Source organism: Aulonocara stuartgranti, assembly GCF_965226115.1.
Source record: "Aulonocara stuartgranti genome assembly, chromosome: 1".
Taxonomy (NCBI): Eukaryota; Metazoa; Chordata; class Actinopteri; order Cichliformes; family Cichlidae; genus Aulonocara; species Aulonocara stuartgranti.
In genome coordinates, this window is record NC_138939.1 from 19,266,743 (window position 1) to 19,294,686 (window position 27,944).

General features: G+C 38.9%; 2 protein-coding genes across 6 annotated transcripts in view; one reads left to right on the top strand and one right to left on the bottom strand.

The window, feature by feature from the left end:
- The window catches only part of znf821 (zinc finger protein 821), a 22,520-nt gene extending 15,121 nt beyond the window's left edge, over window positions 1–7,399 (bottom strand). For 2 of the 5 annotated variants that reach the window (XM_082531704.1, XM_082531703.1), the window contains exon 1: window positions 3,204–3,606. In XM_082531704.1, the coding sequence (XP_082387830.1) occupies window positions 3,204–3,243 (40 nt within the window). In that variant the 5' untranslated portion in view covers window positions 3,244–3,606. Of the gene's footprint in view, window positions 1–3,203; window positions 3,607–5,726; window positions 5,882–6,879 lie in introns of those variants that run through there. The other 3 variants (XM_082531709.1, XM_082531706.1, XM_082531705.1) reach the window with 3 other exon arrangements.
- ap1g1 (adaptor related protein complex 1 subunit gamma 1) lies at window positions 5,925–27,859 on the top strand. Its single transcript, XM_082531690.1, has 23 exons — window positions 5,925–6,034; window positions 12,963–13,166; window positions 13,264–13,388; window positions 13,627–13,768; window positions 13,951–14,047; window positions 15,016–15,092; window positions 17,241–17,336; window positions 18,094–18,174; window positions 18,261–18,359; window positions 18,439–18,494; window positions 18,588–18,701; window positions 18,802–18,942; window positions 19,368–19,422; window positions 19,531–19,653; window positions 19,849–19,938; window positions 20,037–20,161; window positions 20,490–20,594; window positions 20,748–20,889; window positions 21,119–21,245; window positions 21,652–21,756; window positions 21,932–22,092; window positions 23,009–23,107; window positions 23,221–27,859. The coding sequence occupies exons 2-23, from the start codon at window positions 12,966–12,968 to the stop codon at window positions 23,320–23,322; spliced, it is 2,463 nt and encodes an 820-aa protein (XP_082387816.1). The 5' UTR covers window positions 5,925–6,034; window positions 12,963–12,965; the 3' UTR covers window positions 23,323–27,859.
- Window positions 27,860–27,944: the final 85 nt, after the last annotated feature.

Genomic DNA, 27,944 nt, shown 5'->3' on the forward strand with positions numbered 1-27,944 from the left:
ACAACATATTATACAACAGTCTTGGGGCCTCCTGAGGCCTTTCGCTCACTCTCAAAGGTGTTTCAGAGCAACAAATGAGCTCATTAGCTCACAGGGATGACTGCGGTCTGCAGCAAGAGTGAGATGCATTTCTCCAGAAGTTTAAACAAACTCTTTAGAAAGGAGGGTCGCAGCATACTTCAGTAGATTACACTGGGCAATCCCCTTCAGTGGACAAAAACTAGCTTAAGATAAGAGGTCAGCAGGGTAAGCACTGACAAGAGCATCCTGGTAGAAGATGAGTCACCAACAAAATATCTACATTAGAGGGTCTCCCAAGAGCTCCTGAGATCTGCTTCAATAAATTTATCTGTGCTTTATAAAAATATGACACTATTTTAAAATAGAATTTGGTCAACAAATGTCAGTAATCCAGTCAGTATGCATTACACTGTAAGCGACCAGTAAGCCCAAGGTCCCTTCTTTAAATGGAAGAAATTACTATTTAGCTAAAAAATTATTTAACAGATGAGCAGCAAACCATCACATATAAACAACAGAAACCAGATGTTTGTTTATTCAGATGACTGCTTACCATTAAAATAAAATCTTAATTAAAATCTGGGATGGAAAACTAAGATGTTGAACAGAATTAGAAAGTAAGCATGAAAAGTGTTTGTGTAGTAGAAAAATATTAGACGTATCATTCAATAAGGGAAGAAAGGGGAAATAACAGAAACACTCTTGCATACAACACAAGGGAAGTCTTTCTGCTTGTGTGCTCAGTAATGCTCTCCTGCAACCTTGTCCTAAATCTGAGCTGTCAGAGAAAACTGAATCAAGTGCACGCATAGCTACTGTTTGTACAAGCTGAAACCTCTGTCCCTTCTGTTCATGGTTTAGTCATAGGTGGGGGGTTTTTTGTTTTGTTTTTTTAAATGCCTCATACTTTTTTTTTTTTTTTTTAAAGAGCAGATAACTGACAAAAATAACATCTCAAAATTGAAACCAGAAACATGGTTAGCCACAAGCCTTGATACCTAAATTAACTGAAAGATTCTTTCACACAACATTTCTAGTCAATATAAGCTTGTCGGCCTTAAAGGAGAGATATTTATAAAAAATATTTTAAGCCTGTAATCAGCACCAACAAGTAATAAGCTCCACTATTAAAATACAAGTGATAGTGGCTACTTAAATTATTTTTAAAAATGTACCAGGAGTGTGCTCTTTCACATATTATGTAACACATTCAGTTATTTGTCATTACATGCTGCAATAGTGTAGCTTGCATTGTTATAAGCTTGTGTACCTGTATGTGTGTGAGTACTTTGGCAGGTGTTTGTCTGTCTGTGGGTAGCTTGTTGTTGTGATTTGGCACTGTATAAATAAAATTGAACTGAAGTGAAAGACAGTGCCAACAACAGTACTAATCACACACACACAAAACTTTACAGATGAGATCTAAATGAGGCCGAGTTTGAGATTGTGTGTGGTGCGGCGAGTATTTGCATTAAAGTGTAGTAATGCCTTCTGATCACCAGACAAGGTTTTTCCTGGCTCAAAATTGGCCTTTTGGGGATGACGCCACATACAGGTAAGGTGAGAGTATTGGGTATCTTACATATCTTAGTTATTTTTAAACAACTGATAAATGAAAAAGCGAGTCGGGTTAAAGACTAAATTTAACCCTACATAAAAACTGACTGATAGTTTTATCACTGTGCGAGTGGTTTTTCTGTGGTGTGGTAAACACTAAAATTATGCTGGAAAAACCTTGCAAGATGGTCACTATTGATTTTCTAGTCTGTTGAGTGCATCTGACCTGAGCTTGCTCTCACTGCATTTATTGCCCATTTTATGCCCGTTTCTTTTGTTTTCATATACCTGTAAATAATAACTGTGGTCAAGTGGGACCGCACTAAGATTGGATCAAAGTGGCTGCATCACCCGTCAACACGCTGGCATTAAGTATGCATGGTTATTACTGCATTATTACCAAGCATGATAGAGTAGCTATTATTGGTTTCTACTTGTGATTCTGTGTGTGTCATCATGGTAAAATGTACCATAGAGATACCTCAAACTGAATTTCGAAAATGCTGACAGTTGTTTGTATATGTGTCTGTGGGCAAATTTTTCCAGTGCAGTAATGTCACAAAAGCTGTAAGGCGCTGACACAAAACATTACATATCTGTATTCTTCAGCGAAATAACGGTTAAGTCAGAAGATGGGTGTGGTCCAACTCATGAGTGCTGAATACTTAGTACTAATGAGTCTAAATGTCAGTATTCTGGCATGTGTCACAACTTGTGTGATCCCACTGCAAGATGGTCTCTAGTTATAGGGCTCATGGGCTGGATCACACAAGTTTACCAGCTTGGCATCAACTACAAACCTGCCACATTTCATGGCTTTATCTGTTATTTTGGCAAAACCTGTTCCCAAATATACACATTTTGGCACATTCCAAAAAGGTTTTTACCTTCAATACAAAGAAAAGTCACCAGGACTGTAATATTTAAAAAACCCCAAAAAAACCCAGTAGTCTTGGTAAATGGGGGTTGATTTACTCAAACTTAAAATACATGTTTGTTTATCAAATAATCAAAGAATTCTGATAAGGAAGTTACCACTCTTTGCATTGGCTCTATGTGGACCAATCACACTTACAGCCACCTCACAAAATCCAACTTCCACCCATGAAAAAACAAACAAACCCAAAACTCAATGCATGCACAAAAGCACCTGCCAAAATACTCAAAACTAATTCTGTGGTAGTTCCTGCAACAGTAGGTGTCCTGGGACTGCATTTTTAAACTATGATACACATGCATATCTTTTTGGACAATCTTCAGTTAAAATACTCCCTAACCCCTTACCCTCACATTAACCATCACAATTAAAGTGCTAACCCTAACCTACCTCTACCTCAAAAAATAAATAAATAAAAACAAAAAACAACTTTTGAACCCCAAACTGCCTTTTGCCTAATTCCTGGTTCTTTAAAAGCTGTCTGGCAACACAAATATCATTAGTTACGATGTTTATATCCTACAAATATAGATAAAACAAACAAACAAACACACACGGAGAGAGAGAAAACTCACAATGCTTGCCTCGCAGCGTGATCATGTCAACCGACCCAAGTATACACGGATAGCGCAAGTGTCATCAATAAAACTCGTGAAATAGTAAGAGAGACAATACCTGAAATACCTACAGTTAACTTTGAAGGGGTTGGTCTGTTTTCGCCTGGACATATTACTGCCCAAACCGGTTGGAAAAATTGAAAAAAAGAAAAGAAAAAAAGAATATCCTAACCCCGGACGGTCCAAGTATGTTCAGAGGGAGCAGATGATGAAGAAAATAATAATATAAAAAAATCAAATCGTTTAGATCAGAAACTGGGTCGTTTTCGGAGATTAAAAAATAAAAAAAAACGGGCACATTTAAGAATCACATTCTTGCGGTCTTTTTTGTTGTTGTCTTTTTTAAAAGCCCCTTCTTCAGCCGATTATCGGGTTAAGACGATGTCCAAGCCCGGACAGAGAGACTCCGAGCAGCTCCGAGCTGCTCCGATCCCGATCCGCTGGCACCCGCGCACAACTGCAGCGCAGCACGAGCTCAGCTGATATCTAAACGTAAAAGGAATGAAGCTAACGTCGAACAGCATTGTGGGATGTGTAGGGACGCAGGGGAGTTCAAGTGAAAGATACTATGCTGCATTCAGGTCGTGTGGGAGAAAAAAACCCGACCATGTTCAAATATCAATTTAAAGTAAGTAAATTTCTGTGGGCGGTTTTGACGAAGCAATGATTCCTATTTAACTTCATAAGCTCTGTAACTATAACCTGACAATGACACCTCAACTAATAACTAATAAATATTCATCCAAGGACTACTCAGCACATCACATCCCCAATAAACACTATCATAAGAACTCACCCACGCATCTGAAATCTACCGAAAATAAATGAATAAATAGATAGATAAATAAAACATAAAAACAAACCCATAATCTGAAAGGACCTTGAAGGATTAATGTGTCAAATCATATTCTTAGGTTAAATTATTGTTCTAATCATATTCTTGTATTATGAATATTGTTATTAAATAGAAAGGGGAAATTAATGTTCAAGCAATTATTTTGCACTTACACATTTGATAAGTCAGTTACACTTTTGAGTTCATGTTGCCATTAGACAAAGAGTACAAACACAACATACAACGGGATGCTGCATCCTGTCACAGTGACAAAGTAAACTTTTTTTCCTGCTGTATGGCCAAATGAAGAAACTGACAACATACAGAAGCCTTCTAGAGTGATTCTGGACAACCAAATTTAAAAAAGAAAAGTACAGTATGCAACAAATAAATAGCACATCTTTAGATTTACAACAAACAAAAAACTAAACTGAAAACTGCAACGACTCAGTTCTGTTTAGTACAGATATACACTCAGTATTTCTGTAACTTACATTATACAATATAAGTCTTTTGTTTTACACAATGAAATTATGTGAGAGCGGCAGTCCAGGGAGTGTGCTAGGGCCTCATAGGAGAATTTTTACAATAAATACACACATAAAAAAATACATTCAATTTGGCATTTTTCGATTAACAGGGATATATTTTTAAGATTACCACTAAAGTGTATAGATAAACCTATAGGATAGAGGTACTTTTATAGGCTAAATAAAATGATCATCCAGTCCTTCACTTTCCTTGAGTGAAGTGTGTGTGTGTGTGTGTGTGTGTGTGTGTGGGGGGGGGCAGTTGTAGCCTATCCCAGTCAGAGTCAGGGTATACCATGGACAAGCTGCCAATCTATTGCAGGGCTAACCCATAGAGACAACTATTCAAACTCATATTCACACTTGAAGCTAATTTAGGATCACCAGTTAATCTAACCCCATGCATGTCTTTGACCTGTGGGAGGAAGTTAAGAGTTTTCGGAGAGTGAACCCACCATACAGATGTGGAAAGAACATCCAGAAAGGCCTCAGACTGAATTTAAACCAAGAAGCTTCTTGCTGTGAGGCGACAGTGCTATTTCAAATAATTAAAAAAAATACATGAACATTTACTTTTTATTATGCATATATTTTTTATTCTAAAATGCACAGAGATGCCTCCACTGATTGGACACTGACAAAGCTGAGAGTATTTTTCTGTTACAAAAGCCTTACTATTTCTGAGCCTCTCGCACAGTTTGTGATACCTTTGTGCTCCCTTTAGCCATAATAGGAAGAAAAAGTAGTGCTACAATTGATCATGACACTTGTAATTTCATTTTCAACTCTCTTTCTAACTGCATATCCTACAGTCAACACTAGATGTCGCTACAAACCGTTGGACTGTCAATGTCACAACATTGCATGTAGTCGTCATCACTGACTGCCACGAGTAAACTGACCGCAGCACCACATTGACCGGGTGAAAATGTACTCTTCCGCACGCTCGAGCAAAAATATGCCATCTCAACAAAATAATCTCGTCAGGTCATGAAATCGCCTTTGTGAGGCAAGTGGCAGATGACACACATTCAGACGCAAACGGCACGTCACGTTATGCACTGTTATTTAGATATCCAGTCAGTGAGTACAACGGGATAACATCAGCTAGCTGGCTAATGATAACAAGCCTAACGTTAGCCCATTATAGTTACTGTGAGAACGATGGAAGCGAACAAGCCACACAGCAATTAGTAAATGATAAGAAAGGGTTGAGTACAGTCACCTACCTACATCTCCCATCATAATGAAGACATAATTCAACTATTACCCATGTTGTCCAGTGAACATATGAGGCAGGAGTCTCGAGTAAGGGGCACAGACTGTGATTAAGTCCTCCCGTACAGCTAACGTTACTGTACGCTGATGATAAACATGAGCTCTTCTTTCGCGAACCCCTTGCGATCTGTCAGTGTAACCCTCCGCCTGCGGTAGATGTGCTGAGGCTGGAGTAGCCACCATTTTGCATGTCTAGTGTGTTCCTCCCTCCATTGCTAATAGAGACGATTCCAGTCATTTTCTGGCATCATTACGGCTAGTAAGTACATCCTAGCAACAATATGTCGGCATAAATTTGGGAAAATGGCTTTGCCTGTGAGTAGTTGTCCGCGGTTTGACTGTATTTACGTTGACAACTGTCACTGTGGCGCTGCATAGGAAGTCGCAGCCCTTAGTGCACCGGGGCTGTGCTAAGTTAGCTAGCATGTTTAGCATAGTTATAGTCTTGCTGCACTAGGGATGTGTAGCTCAGCAGTATGCTGTGTCCACTAAATCAAAGTCATCAAGGCAACGCGCAGTGACAATGTATTATTTCCTGTCTTTCTAACTAGCGGGCACAAGTTGCATTTAATTCAGAGAGTATTCGGTTAAGGTAATGAAGAAGCAAGCTAATGGTCAGGTGGCTACGTTAGCTTGATAATCCAAATGCCTCAAGAAGGCCTAAACTGCATTATGTCCTGATCAATCGGCGATCAGAGCCAGGTGTAATGGCCTGCCTCTGATTGTATACAGCTGATGATGTAAACTTTAATGTAATACAGCGCCAGCTAAGATGAAGCTACTCCTGTAGTGTCATCATGATATCTTGCCCTTTTAAGATGCTACTAAATTAGCTAGTTGTTAGCTGGCTCTTCAGAGGTGTGATTTGCGTTTTCTAAGTCATATTAAACATGTGACACTTCACGGCGTGGTTATTAATACAGTTAGACTTTCCTAATATGTAACCAACTGTAAGCGTTTAATCCATAAGTTAGCGTTTAATTGAAATACCAAGGAAGCTAACGATAGCTAGCTTGGTGTTCTGAGGACGTGGACTTGGGTTTTTGTCCAGTTTCGTGAGATGGTTAATTAGTGTTGACAAGCTGTTAAATGAGAAGGAAATACCTAGACACGCGCTTTTTTTGTTTTTATAACTGCGTTATCAACGTCCGAGTTTAATTCATTTTCCAGGATCACTTTACATGTAAGTGTTAAGGAAGTCAGGTGCAAGTAGGAAGTGAGCAAATGAGGTGACGTACAGTATGGGTGATTTCTCTACGAGTTTTGACAGGAGCTGTAAATTACGCCTCCACAAGCTTAGGTCGAAGTAAGCTCTTCAGGTCCACTGTTTGTGGCACCGACACACAAAACCAGTCTTGATAAACTACAAGCCAAGTGTATTGCAACGCCTTTGACGCGCAGTTTACTTTATCTGTATGCTTGACGTGGGCTTTCGAGGGATTCCGGACCAACTGTACTGATACGTTTGAAGGCCTAATGAAAATCAACCTGTTAAATGTATAATTTTACTTTCCTCACAGTCAAGTCACACGCAGTACTGTAGATTCCAGCCATATTCAGTTCCTACTGGCTTCACTTTATAAAACTAAATATGCAGTATGTTGTCCTGCATTACCTTTTCTGTTCACATGTATTGTCTGTTATATGGGGTAGATTATTATTATTGTTATTAGCTGTAGTTAGGTGAGAGTTAATGATAAAAAGTCATATTTAGTTGTAGCAAAGGAATAGCCAGGATGCATTATTATAGAACGGCGCATAATGTTGTGCTTGAAACATGCAGTTATGACCTTAATTAAAAACATTTAACCTTTACCTCTAATGGCAGTGATGCCATGCATAAAATGTACTCGAGCAGGTGCATTATAAGCAGGGTTAGCGTGCATTAATCACACAGCACTGAAACAACTTAACATGATCACTGTGTCTGCATATCAGTGCCCCACACAATGTGAAATCAGATAGCTCCAGGCTTTGCCTCAGGGCTATTTAAGATCTTTTGGTTTGGTTTCCAGTTTAGGATTCATTTTGACTCCACATCAATGTCATTTGGCCAACCTAAGTACTGAGTGAGTTAGCACTGTCTCTGTATCTTGTTTGGACAGAAACTGATTAGTCTTTATGGTTTTACCCTAAGTAAATAGCCGCACAAACTTAGTGATAAATAAGGAACTGTAAATGCCATTTGTTATTTTGTCTTTTTTCCTCCTCATTTTAGCATTGGGGTTGTTGCACATTTTGCCTCTGATTAGTTTTGAGCAGGAAAAGCTTACCAAAGACCCGTTCTAAGCAGGGCTAGTTTCCAGCAGGCTTTGTCAATTTGCAGGCTGACAAAGCTAAATTAAGAAGTGCTTAGCTTAACTGACTCCAACTGATGGTGAAGGCACACACAGACCTTTGTAGATCTCCTGTGTACCTTCAGAGTCTCTGAACTTAAAGTTGATCTCATTATTGGCTCTTTGATGGCTCTTTTGATCCTCAGTCAAAAAAAAGCAATTTCTCTATTTTCAGTGTTGTCTTCAGCAGGTTAAGATTTTTTAAGTGGTAGAAGAAAGGCGTGGTAGCTGCAACAGTAAAATGACTATTTGCAAATAGATGTAGAAATCGGCAGGCTTTTTGATCTGTCTGATCTCTGCATGTTTGCTAAGAGAGGAAAACAAAATCTGGAAAACCATAAAGGTCTGGAGTGAGTACATGTAAAACACCCGACAGAATATTTTGACTATTACGAGTGCTTCTTCCCCATACACAAGTACGGTACTCAACATTTGAATGTGCACATAGGAACCAAGGTGTAAATGTAATCCATGTCAAAGCTGATACTCACGTTTGAACTTCAGTGTTTAGTTATTTGTAGCTCTGTAAAGCCGAGCATCTATAGTTGGTTATAAAAGAAGCAGTAGAATAGTCTGTGTTGGTATTATTTAATTTAGAACGTCTTGATGTCTAGCTGAATGGTGTGGTGAGAGGAAGAAAAAAAACAAAAACCCTATGCAGTCTGCCAAAGTTTGCCAGTCACAGCTCTGTATATGGTTCTTTTTGGAGCTGTCTGACCTTTTTGTCTACTTTAAATGTGCAGTTCTTTAAAAAAGGGAAAAAAGACAGCATAAATGGATGTTACATCATGCTTTCTATTTCTACCCATACAGTGCTTTTGGCATTTAGGAATATAATCTAAAACCACAAAAAAAAAAAAAAAAAGTGGTTCTTTGTGTCTCGACAGGGTGACTGCTCCCTGTGGTAAATGGGAAGTGTTACGTGCTTTTTAACCTGTTGCTGGTTGTCAGGCTCTTTGAAAACAGATTTGGGTTAGCTCTTCTATGAATGTTTCAGTGTATGCAAAACATGTCAGCAGATGCATGCGATAACTCATAGTGTTAGGCTTTTATATGGTCTGAGGAGTGTAAAAATGTCCAAAGCAATCTGGATGCAGTATAACAGCTGTTCTTCTTGTATATAAATATTATCAGGGTTTATCCTAGCTCGAAATGGGCCTTTGAGGGGTTGTTGCCTTACAAAATAGAAGTTGCTCCATTTTCTTGTTATTTCTGGTTATTTGGTAAAGGAAAAAACAAAGTGTTGTTTAGTGAATTAAGCCTCCCGAAACTCATTTAAGGCCAAAAACCTTTGATAAGAACAGAAACAATTTTACAAAATTTGGTCTTTGTAGTGAGGAACAATAAAGTGAACTAAAAGCTGTCGCTCGACAAGTGTTGAACAAGCTTGCTTCCCCACCGCAGTTTCACATTCATCTGTGGATGAGAAGGCAAACTACACTGTTCATCTGAAGGCAATGTCAGTAATTTGCAATTAAAATTGATATTTTGTTTGTAGAAGAATGTGCTGCTGTTTTGCAACTGCAAGAATGTGAAACTGTAATTTAATCAGCTCTCAGCAGTGGCTGGATTTACGTTCTTTAATGTGTACACATTTGATTATGAGCACAGCAAGAGTCGGGGAGCCATGATTAATGGAGCCCAACACTGGGTCCATTCAGTGCAGGTAATTTAAACGGTGTTAAGATGAACAGTAAGTCTCTGGCTTTATTAAAGTGTGGCCTTGCCTGACCACCCTTCCTATTCTTCTTTGATCAAAGTGAATTCTTAGATTGTCCACAAGCCACCACCTTACTCAGCAAAGGATGTTCTCATTCCTCGTGTGTGTGTGTGTGTGTGTGTGTGTGAGTGTGAGTGACTGGCATAATTTCAGAGGATTTCCTTTGATCCCACAAGTGTTAGCGTTAATAACGAAATGTTAAGGAGTTTTTTCCGCCCCTCTTTATTCATTCAGATGAAAAAAATCTAGCTTCTGCTGAATACTGGCCAATGTAATCAGGTATATTGTAGACAGATGTAAAGTTTGTATTTGGTTACATAAAAGCCTGTTCTAAACAGTCAGAGATTGTACATTTCTTGTTACACTGACAACATATGATTTCCATAAGACATGACAGAGCTGTTGTGGATAAATCAGAGGCTTGATTTCATTATGTGTTCGTGTAATGATTTAATAGAGCCACATGGTTGATCTGTTTTTCTTGTTTCATACAGTGTCACTTATGGTTCATTAAGATGTTTGAGGAGGACAAAAGTCAAAAACTCAAAAGCAAATATTTATCGTGACAGCAGTAATTGCCTCTGAGGGATAAATTCTCTCTTGACTACAAAATGAATAAAAAAATATGTTAAATTACTGTGTGTCACTGTTTTATAAGACTTCTTTTTTTCCTGCTAGTATGAGATTGTTTATGAAACAAAAATATAATCATTTTTGTTTTGTGAATGTTATTAAAATCCTTGTGCTTATCAAGATCGGCTATTTCCAAAGTCAAGAGTGCTGTGGCCCACTTAAAAACCAGCCGATCTCAAATCTTCAAAAACAAGCGAAAGGGTGTTGGCTGTAAATTGGTAATGCTAACCAGTCATATGCAGGCCAATGTGTGACAAACCTACCACTTGGACACAAACTTAAGTGCAACTTAAATTAATTCACTTACTTATACTGCAGTCCACCTGCAGTGCCTTCACAGCCTAGCAGCGGTCCCTGGTCCACACTTTGGGAATCGCTGATCTAGACAATAAAACCAAGGAAAGCCTGTGACTTCTAACCATCTTTTTACTGTATGCTACTCGGTTAAGGTCGTAGACATTATTTTATAAAGCACTAATCGATGCAGTCGCACATTTAGAGGACTGACAGGCTCATTAAACTTGCTGTTCTCACCTTCTGCAACAGCGGTGCACACCAAAAGTGACGTCATCTGCTGGCGCGAACCGTCCTTTTGTGTTTTGGCCGGTCATGCACCTCTGTTTCTGTAGCTTCAGGGTTGAAAACACGAATTTACGATCATGTGGGTTTTTTGTTTGTTTGTTTGTTTGTTTGTTTGTTTTTTTTAGTATAATATTGTATCTGTACGGAAGTTTGTTTACAGATTATACTGAGGGAAATGTTGTATCAGTTTGAATGAGGCTTTCAAAGAGACCGTGAGGAAAATGAGTTTGTCTTGAAAAAAACTTTGGAGCAAAAGAAGGAAAAACTCAGATTTCTTTTTTCCAGATTTTGACAACTTCTCCTGAACCAGTGCTGATGTGAAGGTTATGTCTGAAAAACAGGAGTGATGCCTCAGTGCATGCCTCTGGCAACACGTATTGTATGTGGAATATTGCATTACTCATGCCCTCAGTGCTGGTATAAATTGTATGGAACTGTGGCGAAGTCACTGTTTGTGTGCAACACAACCAATACGTGAGATTGTTCCTGAAAAATGTTGTGGATCTGCTAGGCCATCAGCTCTTTGCTCTGGTTCATATGTCAGAGTGCATTATGTTCCCACTTCAGCACTGCATAGCTGGAGTTGGATAGAGTTATGGCTTTGCTCATCAAGTAATTACCATAATTTCTGTTGCAGTAGCAGCTTAATTATGTCCTGCATCCTACTACATAAAAGCTTTCCATTAGATGGGAGACAAAATGTACCTATTGCTCAGTAAAACACCACAATTAATAACTTTCCAGTTTATTTGACAGTTAAAATTAAGGTGGATGTTAGAAATGTGTGGTCATTAGTTAAATTACCTGAATAAACCTAGTTAAAAACTTGGTTTTTAACTTAAATATTCTCTAAAATGTTATTGTGTTAAATTCAATTTGGCTGAGCATATTTTGCAAGCCTCCCGTCTGCTCCAACAACCTGACATTTGCTGGGCTGCATATTAAATAAATTTAACTGACTTTGCTCTCAGTCTCTGTGCTGTAGTAATCATTAAACCCCGGTCATTTAAGATAATTTACTCACTGGTACAGACCGGAATAGCTCTCTCCTAACATGTTAAAAAAATCTCAGACCCTGCCAACGAAATGGTGTTCTGTGCTTGTATAAAATGAAAGTAGACTTGATAAAGTATGGATAATATCCGGGTGAGTTTCCTCTAGAGGATGGCAAAAGCTTCCCCGAGGTTTGTTGCATTGGCTCACAGCTTTCTTGTGATATTCATATTAGTGCTAGATTTGCCTCATCGAAGAGTTCATTTAACATGCAGTTTGCAATTCATGTTTTCATCTTTGTAGCTCTTGGATCTGTTTTGGTAAAGTGTAGTTTCGGGTAATTGGTAGATGCAAACACATAAAAGTTGATTTTCAAGCAAGCATGTGCCTTCATAAATATTTAAACATCTTTCTGTAGCTTGTGTTTGCTTAGAAGCTTCTGTGTGCAAGGATTGAATTTCACCATTTCTTCTTTGCCTTTACACTTTTATTTTTTTTAAAAGATCTAAACAAAAGAGACAGTTTCCACCTAAAGTCAAATCTTACACAACATGGATTTTTTTTAATTAGTCTGTTTTACTGGAAAACTGACAAATACTTTTTATTCCTAAAAACATAAAATCCTTTTGTTATTCTTGCTACCCAAGTAAAATTTATGATTGTAGTTTCAGCGAACATTTTAGGAAGTGAAGTCTAGACTGTTGATTGGTACCTGTAAAACCTACATTTCTGCCTACATGCACAGCAGCTAAAACCCTTTCTTGGTTTCTAGTATACGTTGTCATATTTTAGGTAAAAAAAGTGACATACCATGCTGCAGACTGGAGAGTTCTATATTTGTCTTAAATTTCAGAATTGTAGCTTTTCTCCATTAGTGAAGTCTGTCCTGATGCCAACTGGTTTCCTTTCTTTGTGTTTTCCAGAGAATGCCAGCTCCGATCAGACTGCGGGAGCTGATCCGGACTATCCGGACAGCACGGACCCAGGCAGAGGAGCGTGAGATGATCCAGAAAGAGTGTGCTGCTATCCGCTCGTCCTTTAGAGAGGAAGACAATACGTACCGTTGCAGAAATGTCGCAAAGTTGCTTTATATGCACATGTTGGGCTACCCAGCGCACTTTGGACAGGTATGTTTGGTTATGTTGGGGGGGGGCAGTATGTATACAAAGGAGTTTTAAGTTTGCACCTCTGAATAGTTTGATGATGCGGTTTTTTTCCTTTTAGTTGGAGTGTCTGAAGCTGATTGCATCCCAGAAGTTCACTGACAAACGAATAGGTTATTTGGGAGCTATGCTGCTTTTGGACGAGAGGCAGGATGTCCATCTCCTAATGACAAATTGCATTAAGAAGTAAGTGGAGGCTACACTGGGTTAAGACACGCGCACTTAAATTAAAAAAAAAAAAAAATTTTTAGTCCAGTACTTAAAATATGAGTTTATGGTCCCCTGAACACAGTTGAAAACCTTCTTCATCGACTTCTTCATAGTCTTCATAAGATTGTGAAGTATTCATATGCTCCTCTCTGGTATAGCATATAAAGTGACTCTTTGTTTCCGTGACTTATTTGACTCTCTTCTCCCACACCAGTGATTTGAATCACAGCACACAGTATGTCCAGGGCCTGGCGTTGTGTACTTTAGGCTGCATGGGTTCTTCAGAAATGTGTCGTGACCTGGCAGGAGAGGTCGAGAAGCTGCTTAAAACGTCCAACTCCTACTTAAGGAAAAAGGTGAGCTTTACTCTTGTCATGTTTTAATTATCTACTACTACTACTTTATTAATGTGTTGGGGGTGAAAGGTAGGTATGTGTGCTGAGCACTTAACACCACACCCAACACTTAAAAAAAAAAGGAGAGATTGTGTGAACGGCTTCAGCATATCTTATTTAAATATTTGTATATTTGTCTACAGGCGGCATTGTGCGCCGTACATGTCATCAGGAAGGTCCCAGAACTCATGGAAATGTTCCTTCCAGCAACAAAAAACCTGCTGAGCGAGAAGAACCACGGTAAGTGTAAATGGTTTGTCGGGATGCAGTTGCTGGCTCATGGGGAAATGCGGTTGTCCTGCACAAAAACGGAGTGTGTCCTCTTTCCTGCCACTCATATTGGTCTGTTCATAACAGCTGGGCAGCTGATGCCCTTTCTCTGTCGTCCTTTGCAGAGGGTGGTGGAATTAATGAGTCTGTCAGATACTCCAGGGGCTTGTGTGTTATAGCATACAGAGGATATATCAAAGGAAAAGTTGTTTTGGCTTTTTTTGTTGTTGTTGTTGTTTTTCTAACCCTTGTGTTGTCCTCGGGTCAAAAATGACCCGTAGGTGTATGGCAAACAAGTGTATGGGAATCCCGAGGACAGATAAAATAAGTTGTTCTTAACATTTTGTGGCAGTGCAGTAATGTTTGCTTCTCATTATGCAGTTGTATTTTTATTTTATAAGTTACTGCTCTGTATTGCAAGATAGATTTCTACATACACAAAGCAATGTCAGGTATTGGTACTGTGGACTTTCCTATGCAACCACAATCATGCATATCGTTAACAGACCATGTGTCTGAATGTTGCCAGCACCCAGTCAAATCGATAATGTGACCAAGTTTCTAACTTTCAACATTTATTTTTATAATGTGACATATTTACAACTGTGTGGCTTGAAAACACAGCTGCCACTGCTTTCCACTGATGTCCTTAAGATTAGTTTTCAGCCTTGTAGCAATAATATAAGGTCACAAGGGAATGATTAGCCTGTTGGATATATTCAAGTCAGAGGCATGGTGCTGTCACCTGTTACAGTTACCATATATGGCATATTTTTCTGACTTGAGTCTCTGTGTGACTGCTCACTGTCCATCAAAGTGTTTAAATACTGATTTGTTTTGTTTTTTGTAGTAACAAATGGGTGATTCATAGAGCAAAACAACTCACGCTAGCATTTTCCTTGAAAGTGGTGTCATCCTGTCATCGTTTGGTCCCCCAGGTGTTCTCCATACATCAGTTGTCCTCCTCACTGAGATGTGTGAAAGAAGTCCTGACATGCTGGCCCACTTCAGAAAGGTACAGATTATTTTTTAAAGGACCTTAAAGAAGTTACTTATGCACTTGTCTTAAGGCCTACGTCACATTTCATTCTTCCTTTGCCTACACTTTTTCTTTTGTTGTAGCTAAGCTAGATAAGCATTTTAACTGTTTGAGAGGTTTCCTCGACATTCAGAGTATGTCTTAGTCTTTTTATCTCCTACCACTGTCTTTTCCTCTTGTATTTCAACTGCTACCAACTGTACCTTTCCCTCTCTAGGTGTAACAAAACTATGCCAGAGACCTCACTCCTCATGCTCATGATCTGAACATTATTTTTAAGCTCTCTGAAAGTGAATGATTTCCAGTTTTCCCCTCCCTAACATCTACCTCATATTTTTTCTGTCATTTGTCTTTGTTACAATTCCTGCATTGTGTTAGAATGAGAAGGTAAGAGTACATTCTGATCTCATAGCTGGTGCATGCTGTAAATAGTAATCACTCCTCACAGTCACCTCAAATGTAATCAGATTTGTGTTCAGTAATGTCATGTTGTGTTTTAATTTAGAAATCTTTTAATTTCTTTAACTTGTACGGTGATCATTACTGTCGGTGTTTTTGAATCTTATAAAGAGTTCTTGGTCCATTTGTCAGATACATTTCTCACTATTGTTTTGAATGTTTTTGAATTTTTTTGCCAAATAAGCCACTCATTTGATCAGTGTCTATTTAGAGGCAGTCAGGTTGGTGTGTTTCCACGTAATTGCCACGGGTGTTGTCACCAGTGAACAATGTTTTCACTAAATATCACTGTGAAAAGGCTTGGAAGCTTATTTTGTGACATCAGTAACTTTCTTAGCTATTTTTGACTTTTGAGAAAGAGTTTGGCAAAAGTTGCACTGGGATGTCATGTTAAGGACAAACTCAGTCTTCTATTTAAAATTTCCTTTTAATATCCTACTCTGATTTGGATTTGCTTTTTTCTTGTCGTACCTTCTGCAAAAAAAGATCTTGTCAAGTGAAATGGCCTGGAAAGCTTGATGTAGCAAAGCAGCATGAAAATAAAATTGGAAAGCAAAAAGTTCTTCTGTCATCTCAGAACTGTTAACTGTTATTTACATGCTGCAAGCTTCTCACCTTAATTTTTAAGAATATACAACAACTGGGCTTGCATGCACTGTACTGCTAAACAAATTTTTGTCTATATAACTTCTGTTCCTTAAAGGATACGAATGAGGTAAAACACACAAAGTATGGGATATCACACCGCCACATGTCCTGGCTGAAGATACCTTTATTCACGGCAGATCAGTGATACCAAACTGTCATCACAGTCAGCCCTCAGTTCTTATGCTCTTCACCTTACTAAGAACACCAAGTCAGGAGAGCCAGCTACTGCTAGTTAACTTTGCTGTCTGCCGACTTGAAGTTGGCTTAACCGCCTCTGTTGGTTTTGGCTATCACTGTACAGTTGGTGTTGTAAGCTGCCCGTGTAGTGCTAATTTCGAGTTTCCCTGTGAAGCAGTTTTTTGCCTCTTGCACAAATTTTAGTTCTTCCTGCACATCAATTTAAGTTCTGGCTTCCCTCCAGTGAAACACAAAAGTAAATGTATCCCATCCCTATTACACTAATAGGCATGGTTGAAAATGGTACCCAGTTTTCTGATTTAGTGCTGTGTAAGATGCCAAACTATTTCCCAAACTGTCATGCTTTGATGGCCAGTTGTTTTTTGTTTTTGTTTGTTTTTAAAGCCCTGAAAAACTGAAACTATGTAGGATAGATGATATTAATGTGATGGGAAGTTTCCTGCTTTAATGCACTTTATGTTAGAATTAATTTAAACTAGTGCTACTACTCTTTGCTTAGCCATGCTCAAAATCATAGCAGTGTGTATGCAGAGTTTCTTTTTCTCTCGAAGCCAGATGTTCTAACCCAATACATTTGTACAGTCAAGTTTTTGATTTCACAATCTCAATTAGTCACACACGTTTTAACCATATTGCTCTGCATCAATAAACAAGAATCCCAACCCCTTTTGCATTGCATAAGAACTTGCTGCTTTAACTGAGAAATCGTTAACTTCAAACATTAATAGTAGTGTTACACACATTAATGATTGAAAGAATCATATTTCAGAGAGTTTAACAAAATATTGTGACACCTCTTCTCGTTTTTGTTTTTTGTAGCTTGTTCCACAGTTGGTGAGAATCCTGAAGAACCTAATAATGTCTGGATACTCTCCTGAGCATGATGTGTCAGGCATAAGTGACCCTTTCCTGCAGGTAAATCTCACTTTTTTCATTATACAATTACCCGGTACAACAGTTAACCATCATTAGAATTTAGACTCACTGCACTCTTTATTAGGTACACCTGGCTAGTATCAGGTTGGAGCTCTTTTGACTTCAGAACTGTCTTAATTCTTCATTGGACATATTCAACAACGTGAGTGTGGTCATAAAGGGACGGGCGTGGCCAGCAAAAATGAGGGAATCCTGTTAGGATTCCCTCCCCTGGTGTTTTTTTTTTTGTGTTTGTTTTTGTTTTTGTTTTTTTGTTTGTCTTTGTCTTGCTTCTGTAGCCCATCTGCTTCAAGGTTTGACATATTCAGAGGTCATTGGTGTACTTGGTATCTGAAACAAGTGGTTATTTGAATTACTGTTGCCTGACATGTCTGGCCATTCTCCTCTGAACTCTGGTATCAGCAAGACGTTTTTACCTAGAGAATTGTAGCTCACTGGATTTTCAGTTTTAAAAAAATCTTTCTCTGTAAATCCTTGGGAAGTTTGTGTGGGGAAATCTGAGTAGAGCAGTTGCTAAAATACTCTGCCTGGCTGGCACCAGCAAGCAGGTTTATAGTTATTTCTTCCTCATTCTCACACTTGGTATGAATTTCAGCAGGTTGTCTTGACCACAGATGCATTGAGTTGCTGCCAATGATTGGCTGTTGAGAGAAAATGGCAGCAAGCAAGGAGCGGCTTGTGAGTAACAATAAAGTAAATCACATTTGACAGGACTGCTGCTTCTTCTTTTTCTTAGGTGCGGATATTGAGACTACTGCGAATTTTAGGCAAGGGTGATGACGACTCCAGTGAAGCAATGAATGACATTCTTGCGCAGGTTGGAATTGGAAAAAATATTGCTTAGATTTAAGTCCTCACATATTAAGTGTTGTTCTGACAAATCCATGGTCTGTATACTTGCAGGTTGCTACAAACACAGAGACGAGTAAAAATGTAGGCAATGCAATCCTGTACGAGACTGTACTGACTATAATGGACATCAAGTCTGAAAGTGGACTGAGGGTGAGTTCATTTTAGGAAAAGGTTATGAGAATCTTTTTGAAAATTTTAACTCATCTGAATGCTTGTTTCTTTCTTACAGGTCTTGGCCATTAACATATTAGGTCGCTTCCTTCTTAACAATGACAAAAATATAAGGTAAATAAATTGCCTGGAGTATTTCACCTTGAAGCCATCGATTTTATCTAAAGTTTGATTAAAACCTGTCGACATTTCTTTAATCAACTTCAGATATGTGGCATTGACATCTCTACTAAAGACCGTACAAACGGACCACAATGCAGTGCAGAGACATCGGAGCACCATTGTGGATTGTTTAAAAGACCTGGACGTGTCCATCAAGAGGTGATTCACGGTGCTACACATAACTTAACATGTCATGCTGTTTTGGGGGTTTTTTGCCTTTTTTTTTTCTGACCCTCGTCTGTTTTTCATTACTGTGTAGACGTGCAATGGAACTGAGCTTTGCGCTTGTGAACGGCAACAACATTAGAGGCATGATGAAAGAGCTGCTCTACTTCCTGGACTCCTGTGACCCTGAATTCAAAGCAGACTGTGCATCAGGAGTGTTTCTAGCTGCTGAGAAGTATGACACTGATACAGACTTCACCACACTTTACAAGTTTAGCCACTGCTACTTTGTTGAAGTGTAAAACACATGCTGGCTGACCTTGTCATGTTCAAGGTTGTTAAAGTTTTCTGGGTTTCACTTTCTCTTTTTTTGTGTGTGTTTTCTGTACTTTAAGCATGAAAGGTTCTGGTTTGGTACTACTTGGTACAAGTTAAATGTATCTATATGAATTAGAAAATCTAGTATATATCTTTCTTTTTATGGCCAGCACAGAAATGCTGTATGATGATACAATGAGTGATCCATCGTCTGACAGACTTTGTTGACACCTTTATTCTCTGACAGCATTTATCTCCTAGCAGTCGACGCTCTTCTGAATTTAATACATTTACATTTTTAGTCCATTGCTGGGCCTAATGGGTGTATTGTTTATCTTACAGATATGCTCCTTCAAAAAGATGGCACATAGACACCATTATGAGAGTCCTGACAACCGTAAGTAAAATACACAAAACTCTAATCCCTAAAAAGTCCTTTGATTGTTGTTTAGTTCACTAGTAGTTTGTTCGCGTTTCTCATTGATGTTTCTGCTCATCCTTCCAGGCAGGGAGCTACGTGCGAGACGACTCCGTTCCTAACCTCATCCAGCTCATCACAAACAGCGTGGAGATGCACGCCTACACAGTACAGAGACTTTACAAAGCTCTGCTGGATGACATCTCACAGGTTCGTCTCCGTGTTTGTAGCAACCTGCAAGTTCTCGCAGCATTTCTTGTTTGGGTCATGCTTAGATTTGTGATGTCTCCATATTTTTTATTTATTAATTTTTTTGTAGCATACATTAATAGAATGTATTACATAACAAAACTTTGGTATTTCAAACTAGTGTGAGAGGGTGATTTCTATTTCTGTGTTGTGTAGCAACCTCTAGTGCAGGTAGCATCCTGGTGCATAGGAGAGTATGGGGACCTGCTTGTGTCTGGGCAGTGTGAAGAGGAGGAGCCAATCCAGGTACACAAACATCTCAAGAGCATATACAAAAACAAGATTTAAGATGATATAACCTGCTCATGAGATTTTCTGTTTTCCTCTTTTCTTTTTGAACAAAGGTGACTGAGGATGAGGTTCTGGACGTGCTGGAAGGCCTCCTGGTGTCCAACCTGTCCACACCTGTGACCCGGGGTTACGCCCTTACAGCTATCATGAAGCTGTCTACTCGCTTCACTAGTGTAAAGTGAGTAATGGCTTTTTAAACTTACAGTGGCTAAGTCTTTCTTTTGACTTACTGTCACATGATCTTAAGATGGTTACATGTGTTATTCAGTGCAGCATTTTCTTTGAGACAGTTTGAAGGGGTTTTCAGTGGGCCCTAAATATATGAGTGTTTATTATTGGTAATAAGAAATAACAAGACATAGCGTCATAATACATAAAGCACTTGTGTCTCACTTTTTAAGCTCGAGTGTGTTTGAAAAACAATCCATGTTTTGAAAATAATAATAAAATGAAGTAAGAAATAAAGTTTGTGTAATAACCAGCTCTACCTTCACTTTTTGTTTCAGTCGAATCAAGAAGGTGGTCTCGATATATGGCAGTAGCATCGATGTGGAGCTTCAGCAGAGAGCTGTGGAGTACAATGCGCTTTTCAAGAAATACGACCATATGAGGTGAAACTACTTTACTAGGAAATTACTCATATCTGTGACGGGCACATTGTAGCACTGAGTAGATTTAAGGGCGGGGAAAGAAAGGGGAAAAAAAAAAAGCTCAAGTGGTTGAGTTTGGTCTGTCTTTTGTCCTTGTTTGTTCCCTGACAATAGGCCAGCTCTCTTAGAGCGAATGCCCATTATGGAGAAAACTGCTTCTAATGGCCCCACAGAGATTGTACAGACTAATGGGGAGGCTGAGCCGTCTGTTGTGGAAGCAAAACATCCACCACCCGTCACCCAGCCAACCAACCAGGTAAGAACTGTTTTCAGCCTTTATATTATCACGAAAAACACACGTCTGTAGTCAAATGAACAATTAACAGGATAGATCTATTTGTCTTAAGTTTCTTTAAGAAACCATATTTTTATTGAATTTAGAACCAGCTTCATTTAAGTCTGTTGATGAGTATTTTATTTTTGTAGTATCATTAAAAATGGTATACATGTACTTATCATGTTAATGTCTTGTCCCCATTCCACAGGCTAATGATTTATTAGACTTGCTGGGTGGTAACGATGTGGTGCCGGTAATTCAGACCACGGTGCCCACTAAGCCAGCTTCAGCAGGAGGAGAGCTGCTTGATCTACTGGGTGACCTCTCACTTAGTGGTAGAGTACTCTGTTTACACATTTATTACACCTTTTATTTATTTATTTTTTTAAGAGCCTGCTATAAAACTTGAGTTTGACTTTTTGCTTAATGAACTAGAAATTGCACTTGCAGTGATTACAGCAGTACTTGAAAAGTAAAGCAGATACCCAAAATGTTGGACCATGTATATCAGCATTCTCACTTGCCACTTTTATTCCAGCTATGTTTCTAAAGTTATGATTTTTCTGTGATTGTGTGACTGGATAATAATAATAATCATGTTAATTCTGAACACAACACATGCTCAGTAATGCTGCAATGCCCCCTTAAACCCCTTGAAAATGACACATCAGTAATCTCTGCATATCATCATTCTGTGTCCATGTCCTCTTAAACCCTCGTATGTTGCTTCCTCCTTCCCAGGCGGTCCAGCCCCTGCTCCTGCAACCTCAGTGCCCTCTTCCCAACCCGCTTTCCTCTTGGATGGCCTCACCTCACCGCCCCTCTTTAATGACATTGCAGCTGCAGGTGAGAGTATGTTTCTCACCTTGACCATCCACTGCCACATATACACAATTTTATGACACAATCCTTACATAATACAGCACTTGGTCATTTTTTTTTTTTTCTGGACTTACCCAACCTGTGAAGCGTTAGTACTGTAACATCTACATTTTTTAATCATCTGCTCCTCTCTGTATAGGTATCCCTCCTATGACGGCGTACAACAAGAATGGCCTGAAAATAGACTTTACATTTGAGAGAGCTAACCCCAACCCCAACATCGCGGTTATCACTATCCACGCATCCAACTCGACAGAAGCAGACATGACCGATTTTGTTTTTCAGGCTGCAGTACCAAAGGTGAGCAGCCCAACACGGGTATTATGTGACGAAAGTGTAGTTAATTCCTAATCACGACAGTGTTCGTTTTCATTTAGCTCCATTATGTAAATGGGTTTCCACTGACATTAGGCTTATTCAGTAACTCACAGTGCCAATAATGTGCTTGTTCTGTAGGCTGAACCTGCATGAATGTTGTAAATATTGGATCTGTAAGCTGGAAACACTGAGCAGTCAGTGCTAGTGGGAATTAATTATTAATAGACTTGCAGTGTCTTTGGTATGCTGTTTTTCTCTGTTATCCGCAGTACTCTCAACTAGTTGTGTTTAATTATTATTTAATGCAGGAATGCTTATTTTTTTTCAGATCACATGACACATTGCTGTTAGTACTTTAATTAATATTTATGTTGTGGTAACTGTTGCTGTTACTGGATCTTTAGTAACTGCCCTGTGGTCTCTTGTTTACCTGATTTATCTTCAAACTTCTCAACTCTTCAAATAGTATTTTTCCATAGTAATGGGCTTTTAAAACAATACTGTTAGTTTCATGGGGAAATGTACAGTTTTTATATTCTAATGTTGACGTTCCTATGAGTGTAATTTAAGTGAAGTCTCACTATGCGCTCTTGTTTTTGTAGTCTTAAAGTAATATCCGGTTATGTTGATTTAAATAAAACCAGGGTTTCTGCCCGCATACTGCAAAGGGGGGGCCTAGTGGGTGTAAGTTGACCACCCACCTTGCATATGTGCCATGGAATATTTTACAGTCATCTTATCTAATGAATAAATTTGATAAAGTGGTGATGAGTGGCTTCGAGTGACCATCGATCAGTTGCTGTCTAGTGTCCGTATTTTAAGCTGCTCTTATGACCCCAATTCTTCTGTGGTATCATTAAATTTTCATCTAACTCGCCGTCCCCTCTCTGTTTGTCAGACATTCCAGCTGCAGCTCCTTTCCCCTAGCAGTAATGTCGTCCCAACACTTAACCAGGGAACTGTCACACAGGTCATCAGAGTACTCAACCCACAGAAGGTGAGTTTCTTTTTCTCAGATTGTAATGAATACATATTTGTTTTTGTTTTTTCTTTTTGTCCTCATGAGGAGTTTCCTTTTTTATAAATCCATCCACCCCTCCCAAATTTCAGCAACAACTACGAATGAGGATCAAGCTGACGTACACCCACAAAGGCTCGGCTGTGCAAGACCTGGCTGAGGTTAATAACTTCCCCCCTCAGTCCTGGCAGTGATGAGCTGCTCCTGTTGCTCTCAAAAGCCCCAAGCAAGGGAACTATGAAAACGATTTTCCTTTCACCTCCCACCTTTCTTCCAACGGCCCCCCGTGACATCAGTGCAGACAGCTGCCCTCAAGTTGCATGGGGAGCAGCAAAGCATTGAATACAGGAGAAAAATGCAGATGTTACGAAGACCCTATTGACTATTGACATCACACGAATAATTGGGTAAACATATCAATCAATGAACTTTTCTTATTTGTTTTTCTTAATTGGTTTCCTGATCTCTTTGATTAGTATGTTTCTCTCACACACACCCTTTGCCCGGCACCGACATCACCCACAAAAGCACACACACACACCATTCACTGTGGTACACTTTACTTCTCTAGTCACTGTAGAAGAAAAGTGTTGCCCACTAATAAGCACTGCAGTAACCATAGTTTTATTTGGACTTGCAGGTGGAAACCCTGCTCCCTTGATACTTATGATTGGCTTTGCATTTGGGTGTTTTACCTATGAACCTTCAATCCTACAAAGGCAGCAGGAAAAAAAAAAGCTTTGAAAGGTCTATTCAGTGCAGTCACACACTTGTTGGGTAACCTCGTTTTTGATCCGCCACATCATGAGTGATATAACTTGTCAGAGTTGTATTCATTTTGAATTACATTAATTTGCTTAAAGCATGTTTGAGCATCGTTAGGATCACAATCACACCTGGACTTCGTCTTTTCCGACTCTGACTGTAGGCCTCTTTATCCTATGTTTCTATAGGGAATCGTCTGCGTTAGTTTGTCACATTAAGAACAAACAGATCCAAGATGCTCACTTTGATCACCTGTGGCTAATTTCATAGAACCTACTCAGCTCTTATCTCATCTGTAGTAAAGCAGCAGCTTTTAGATCAACGTAAAACATTCAACTGTTCATTGCTTTGCTTCGTCTGAGGGTGTTCATTCGTTAGAGTGGATATAATCCAGGCCTAAAAATTGATCTGATAATAAGTTTGTGTTTTTAAACTCTTCCTGCATCTGTGTCCCGAGTCTAGATGAGTTACATTTCAGATTTATTTACCCTGGTTGAACGTGGTCACCATGCACATACATGTAAATTAAGCTTGTTATGAATGTAGTTACATGCACTGAATGCTTTTATTTCCCCTTAATTCTTTTTTTTCATGTCTTCTTTGATGGGGATGCTCATCTTACTGGCACTATTTGTGTGAAAGTCTGTTTATCTCTGCAGTAATTTGACTTAATTTATGCCTGATATCAAAGTGATGTGCCTTTCTGACTTAGCTAGATAAAAGCCCCTGAATTTATTGAGTTCTGTATGAGCTTTGTTTGTAAGTCTGCTTGTGTGATGGTCCTGTTTTCAATCTGAGGGGGTAAATGGTCCCGGTGGATTAGAATGGGTATGTCACTTGATTTGATTTAGCCTTTTCACTGCTTAGTCTAATGACGAGTTAAAAATCAGTCACCCCCAAATCAGTCTCATGAGCTCACGAGGATGTCAGCAGTAATGTTTTTCTAGTTTTGACACATATGTATTTTAATCTTCTTGGTTGTTTCTTTACAGTGTGGCAGATTTTTCCCCCCCCCCCCCATTAAAATACCTGATGGATGATGATGACTAAACAAACAAAAACAAAGATAATGGCAGCTAATAGATGTAAACTTTTCTTAAGCTGGCATCGAGGTTTCAGGTGTTTTTTGCAAACTATTAATGTACAAATATCACTACAACGCCCCCTTTTAAGTCAACAAAAATTAAAATGTGACTTTGAATCACATACTGGGACAGGTTCTTCTTTGGTGACTGTTTGTTTGATGATTGGAGTATGATTTCTTTGCTCTCGTCCTCTCCAAATCAGAATTCTGACCATGCTGTTGGGGACGGTAACCTTAATACCTCACAATGCTCTTTCTTTCTGTTAACCTTCAGTGGCAGTAGATTGACATCTTGCTTAGTCACGAGTTAGAATCCAGGGGGAGCATCTGCATGAGAGAAACTAACAGTAGTTTGTGCATCTCATTACTTAACCTTAGCAGCCCTGTGACGATGCTGTGCTGATATCTTCATCAGGCTGTGTAATTATTTTCACTATGCTTCACTGTCTTCTAACTTCTGTGACCAAATCAGAGAGACTATTAGCTTTGGAAATATTTTTGAGCTATGATATGTGTATATGGAGAAAATAATTTCAGTTTAACTTTTTTTCTTCTTTTCTGTTGTTGACAAATGCTATATTGGCTTTTTTTCTGTACATATTGAGGGCTTTTACAATTTTTGTCTCTTGTACTATCTTTCATCCTTTTTTTTAGATGCCATTTTCTAAAAGAAAATTCCAATTATTCACAATGTATATTGTCTAAATAGATCTAGTCAACATTAGTCTATTAAGACTTCCCTGTATCATCACTCATTCATTGTAAAAGGTATTTGATCTGCTGCCTGTACATTGTATATAGTTGTAAAACGAACGCTGATCAGATTAAATAAAACCCACATGAAGACTTAAAAAGATTAGCTAGAAAGTATAATTGTATGCATATATGTACAAAAAGAATCTTAAGAAGGATGCAATTGACATGCTGATGATTTACTATTTGTCATGCTTCATTCATGATGTCGTCTTTTCTTTTACGATGATACTTTGAGTCATTGGGCCACATGATGGGGTTCCTTTTTTTTTTTTTTTTTTTTTTTTTTTGGATGTTGGGGGAAAAAAGGGTTAAATCTGTCCTAACAGATGTTGTATGGGTGATGTACTACTGAGAAACCTAAGCACAGTGCTGCACAGAGGCAGCAGCAGAAATGGCACCCTGCTCCATCTGCTTCTCTGCCCCTCAAACACCTCATGTACCCGTGGCTTCCTGTGGAAGAGCAGCGGCTTATTTACCAAGAAGCTGCTCTTCCTTCTGGCCTTATGTGCACTCTTTGACAATTCACCTCTATTAAACGCTTTTCAATCTGCAAATTGTTTTGTGAAATGAAGCCCCCCCCTCTTTCTTCATTATTCTGGTGTGTGATCTCTCTTAGCTGCCTGGTTGTCTTTTTGTTTTTGCATCTTCCCAAACAGTCAAGGCCCTTATCAGTGCCACACAAAGGGGTTTTTCAGCTCACCACGATGGATATTTTGTGCGCTCGCTGTATTCAGAACAACACAGTGCTTTCTTTTGGGTCCTTTTTTTAGTCCATTATAGCATGGCACAACTTTCAGTAAACGCTTTGTGATCTCCAATATACCAGTTAAAGAGAAAACGATCTGGGTCCTTGCTATTCTAAACCAGACTTTAAGTGGCTGTAAATCAAGGCAGGACATGATGAACAGCAGTGGGTGGATTCTTTTTGTCTGAGTCTTTATAATTTTGTTTTTAATCCATTTCTGCTGTTGAAGAACTAAAACAAAACTGGGGCAGAGGGGAAAAAGCCTGTGTAGCTGGCTAATAACCACAAGGGGGAGCTGTGCAAAATGGAAGGCTGAAGGGATGGGAAAGGAAGTTTGATACTCCTACTGTTCCTGAATGTTTTTGTGTTGTTTGTATTGTCTTACTCAACCAGTATGTACCCTTGTCCGTCACATTAGATGGTTTATTTTGATGATTCAGTCATTCATGCTGTTTAAAACCTACAAATGGAAATGAACCCAACATAAGTGCTTTGGACACTGTAACTGTAAAAGGAAGAGAAGAAATGGAATCAAGTACTCATCAGAGGTGTGTGTGTGTGTGTGTGTGTGTGTGTGTGTGTGTGTGTGTGTGTGTGTGTGTGTGTGTGAGAGAGAGAGAGAAAGAAAGAGTCATGCCCGAGAGGATGTGATGGTGTGCGACATGTCTTCTGTCTACATAGGACATGATTTGTGGCTGCAATTGCTTTCAGCTTCTGAGCTGCATGTGAAAACCAGTGTAAATAACACCATTTCTACTCTCGATCTAAGACTCTTTTTGAAGTGCTAGAAAAGTTCCAATTATACAAATCTGTCACACCACCTTCATGGGTCAGTACTAACATGTACAATAAGGAGTTGTTGAAATAGTGCTCACATTGCTCTCGATGTTTTTAAAGCATCTGTTATTTGGTTTATTGATTATTGCTTTTTTTGTTCGTTTTGTTTTTTGGATTTTTTTTTTTTTTGTTGTTGTTGGGGTGAATTCAGTGTGCAAAGGGCTTGGGAAAGCGTCTGAATTGCCACCACGTTCATGAACTTCCCCTGTTGAATTAAAAAAAAAAAAAAAAAAAATGCATCTGCTGTATTTTGAAAACCAAATCTGTACACGCACACACCCGAACTCCTGACCTGCCCTGACTGAAAACAAAACTGTATCTGATTAGTTGGGGGAGGGTGAAGGCATGAGGTTCACTTTTGACTCGTATGAACTGTTATCACAGTTCTGTGGCTTCAAGGTGAGTGTGAATGTCAGACTGAAAATATAAAAGGATGACTAAAGATGAAGAGTTGTAAACTATTAAATGGGATATTTTCAATTTATGCTGTGTATTGTCTTTGGGTTGGAGAAAATGATCAAGCGAATAAAAAGTCAAAACTCTACACGAGCTACGGTAGTTTTCTTTTGTGCTTTGGGGTCTTGTGTGTAAGAGTCTACTGAAAAGACATGCTGGGCTTAAATTATTCA

What these genes read in the sequence shown, in the direction of transcription:
- ap1g1 (XM_082531690.1), top strand. Translation starts at nt 12,966, where the DNA reads ATGCCAGCTCCGATCAGACTGCGGGAGCTGATCCGGACTATCCGGACA. An exon ending in GCTGAGCGAGAAGAACCACG is followed by an intron (nt 14,048 to 15,015) that starts GTAAGTGTAAAT and finishes TTGGTCCCCCAG; the next exon opens with GTGTTCTCCATACATCAGTT. An exon ending in AAGAAATACGACCATATGAG is followed by an intron (nt 20,595 to 20,747) that starts GTGAAACTACTT and finishes CCCTGACAATAG; the next exon opens with GCCAGCTCTCTTAGAGCGAA.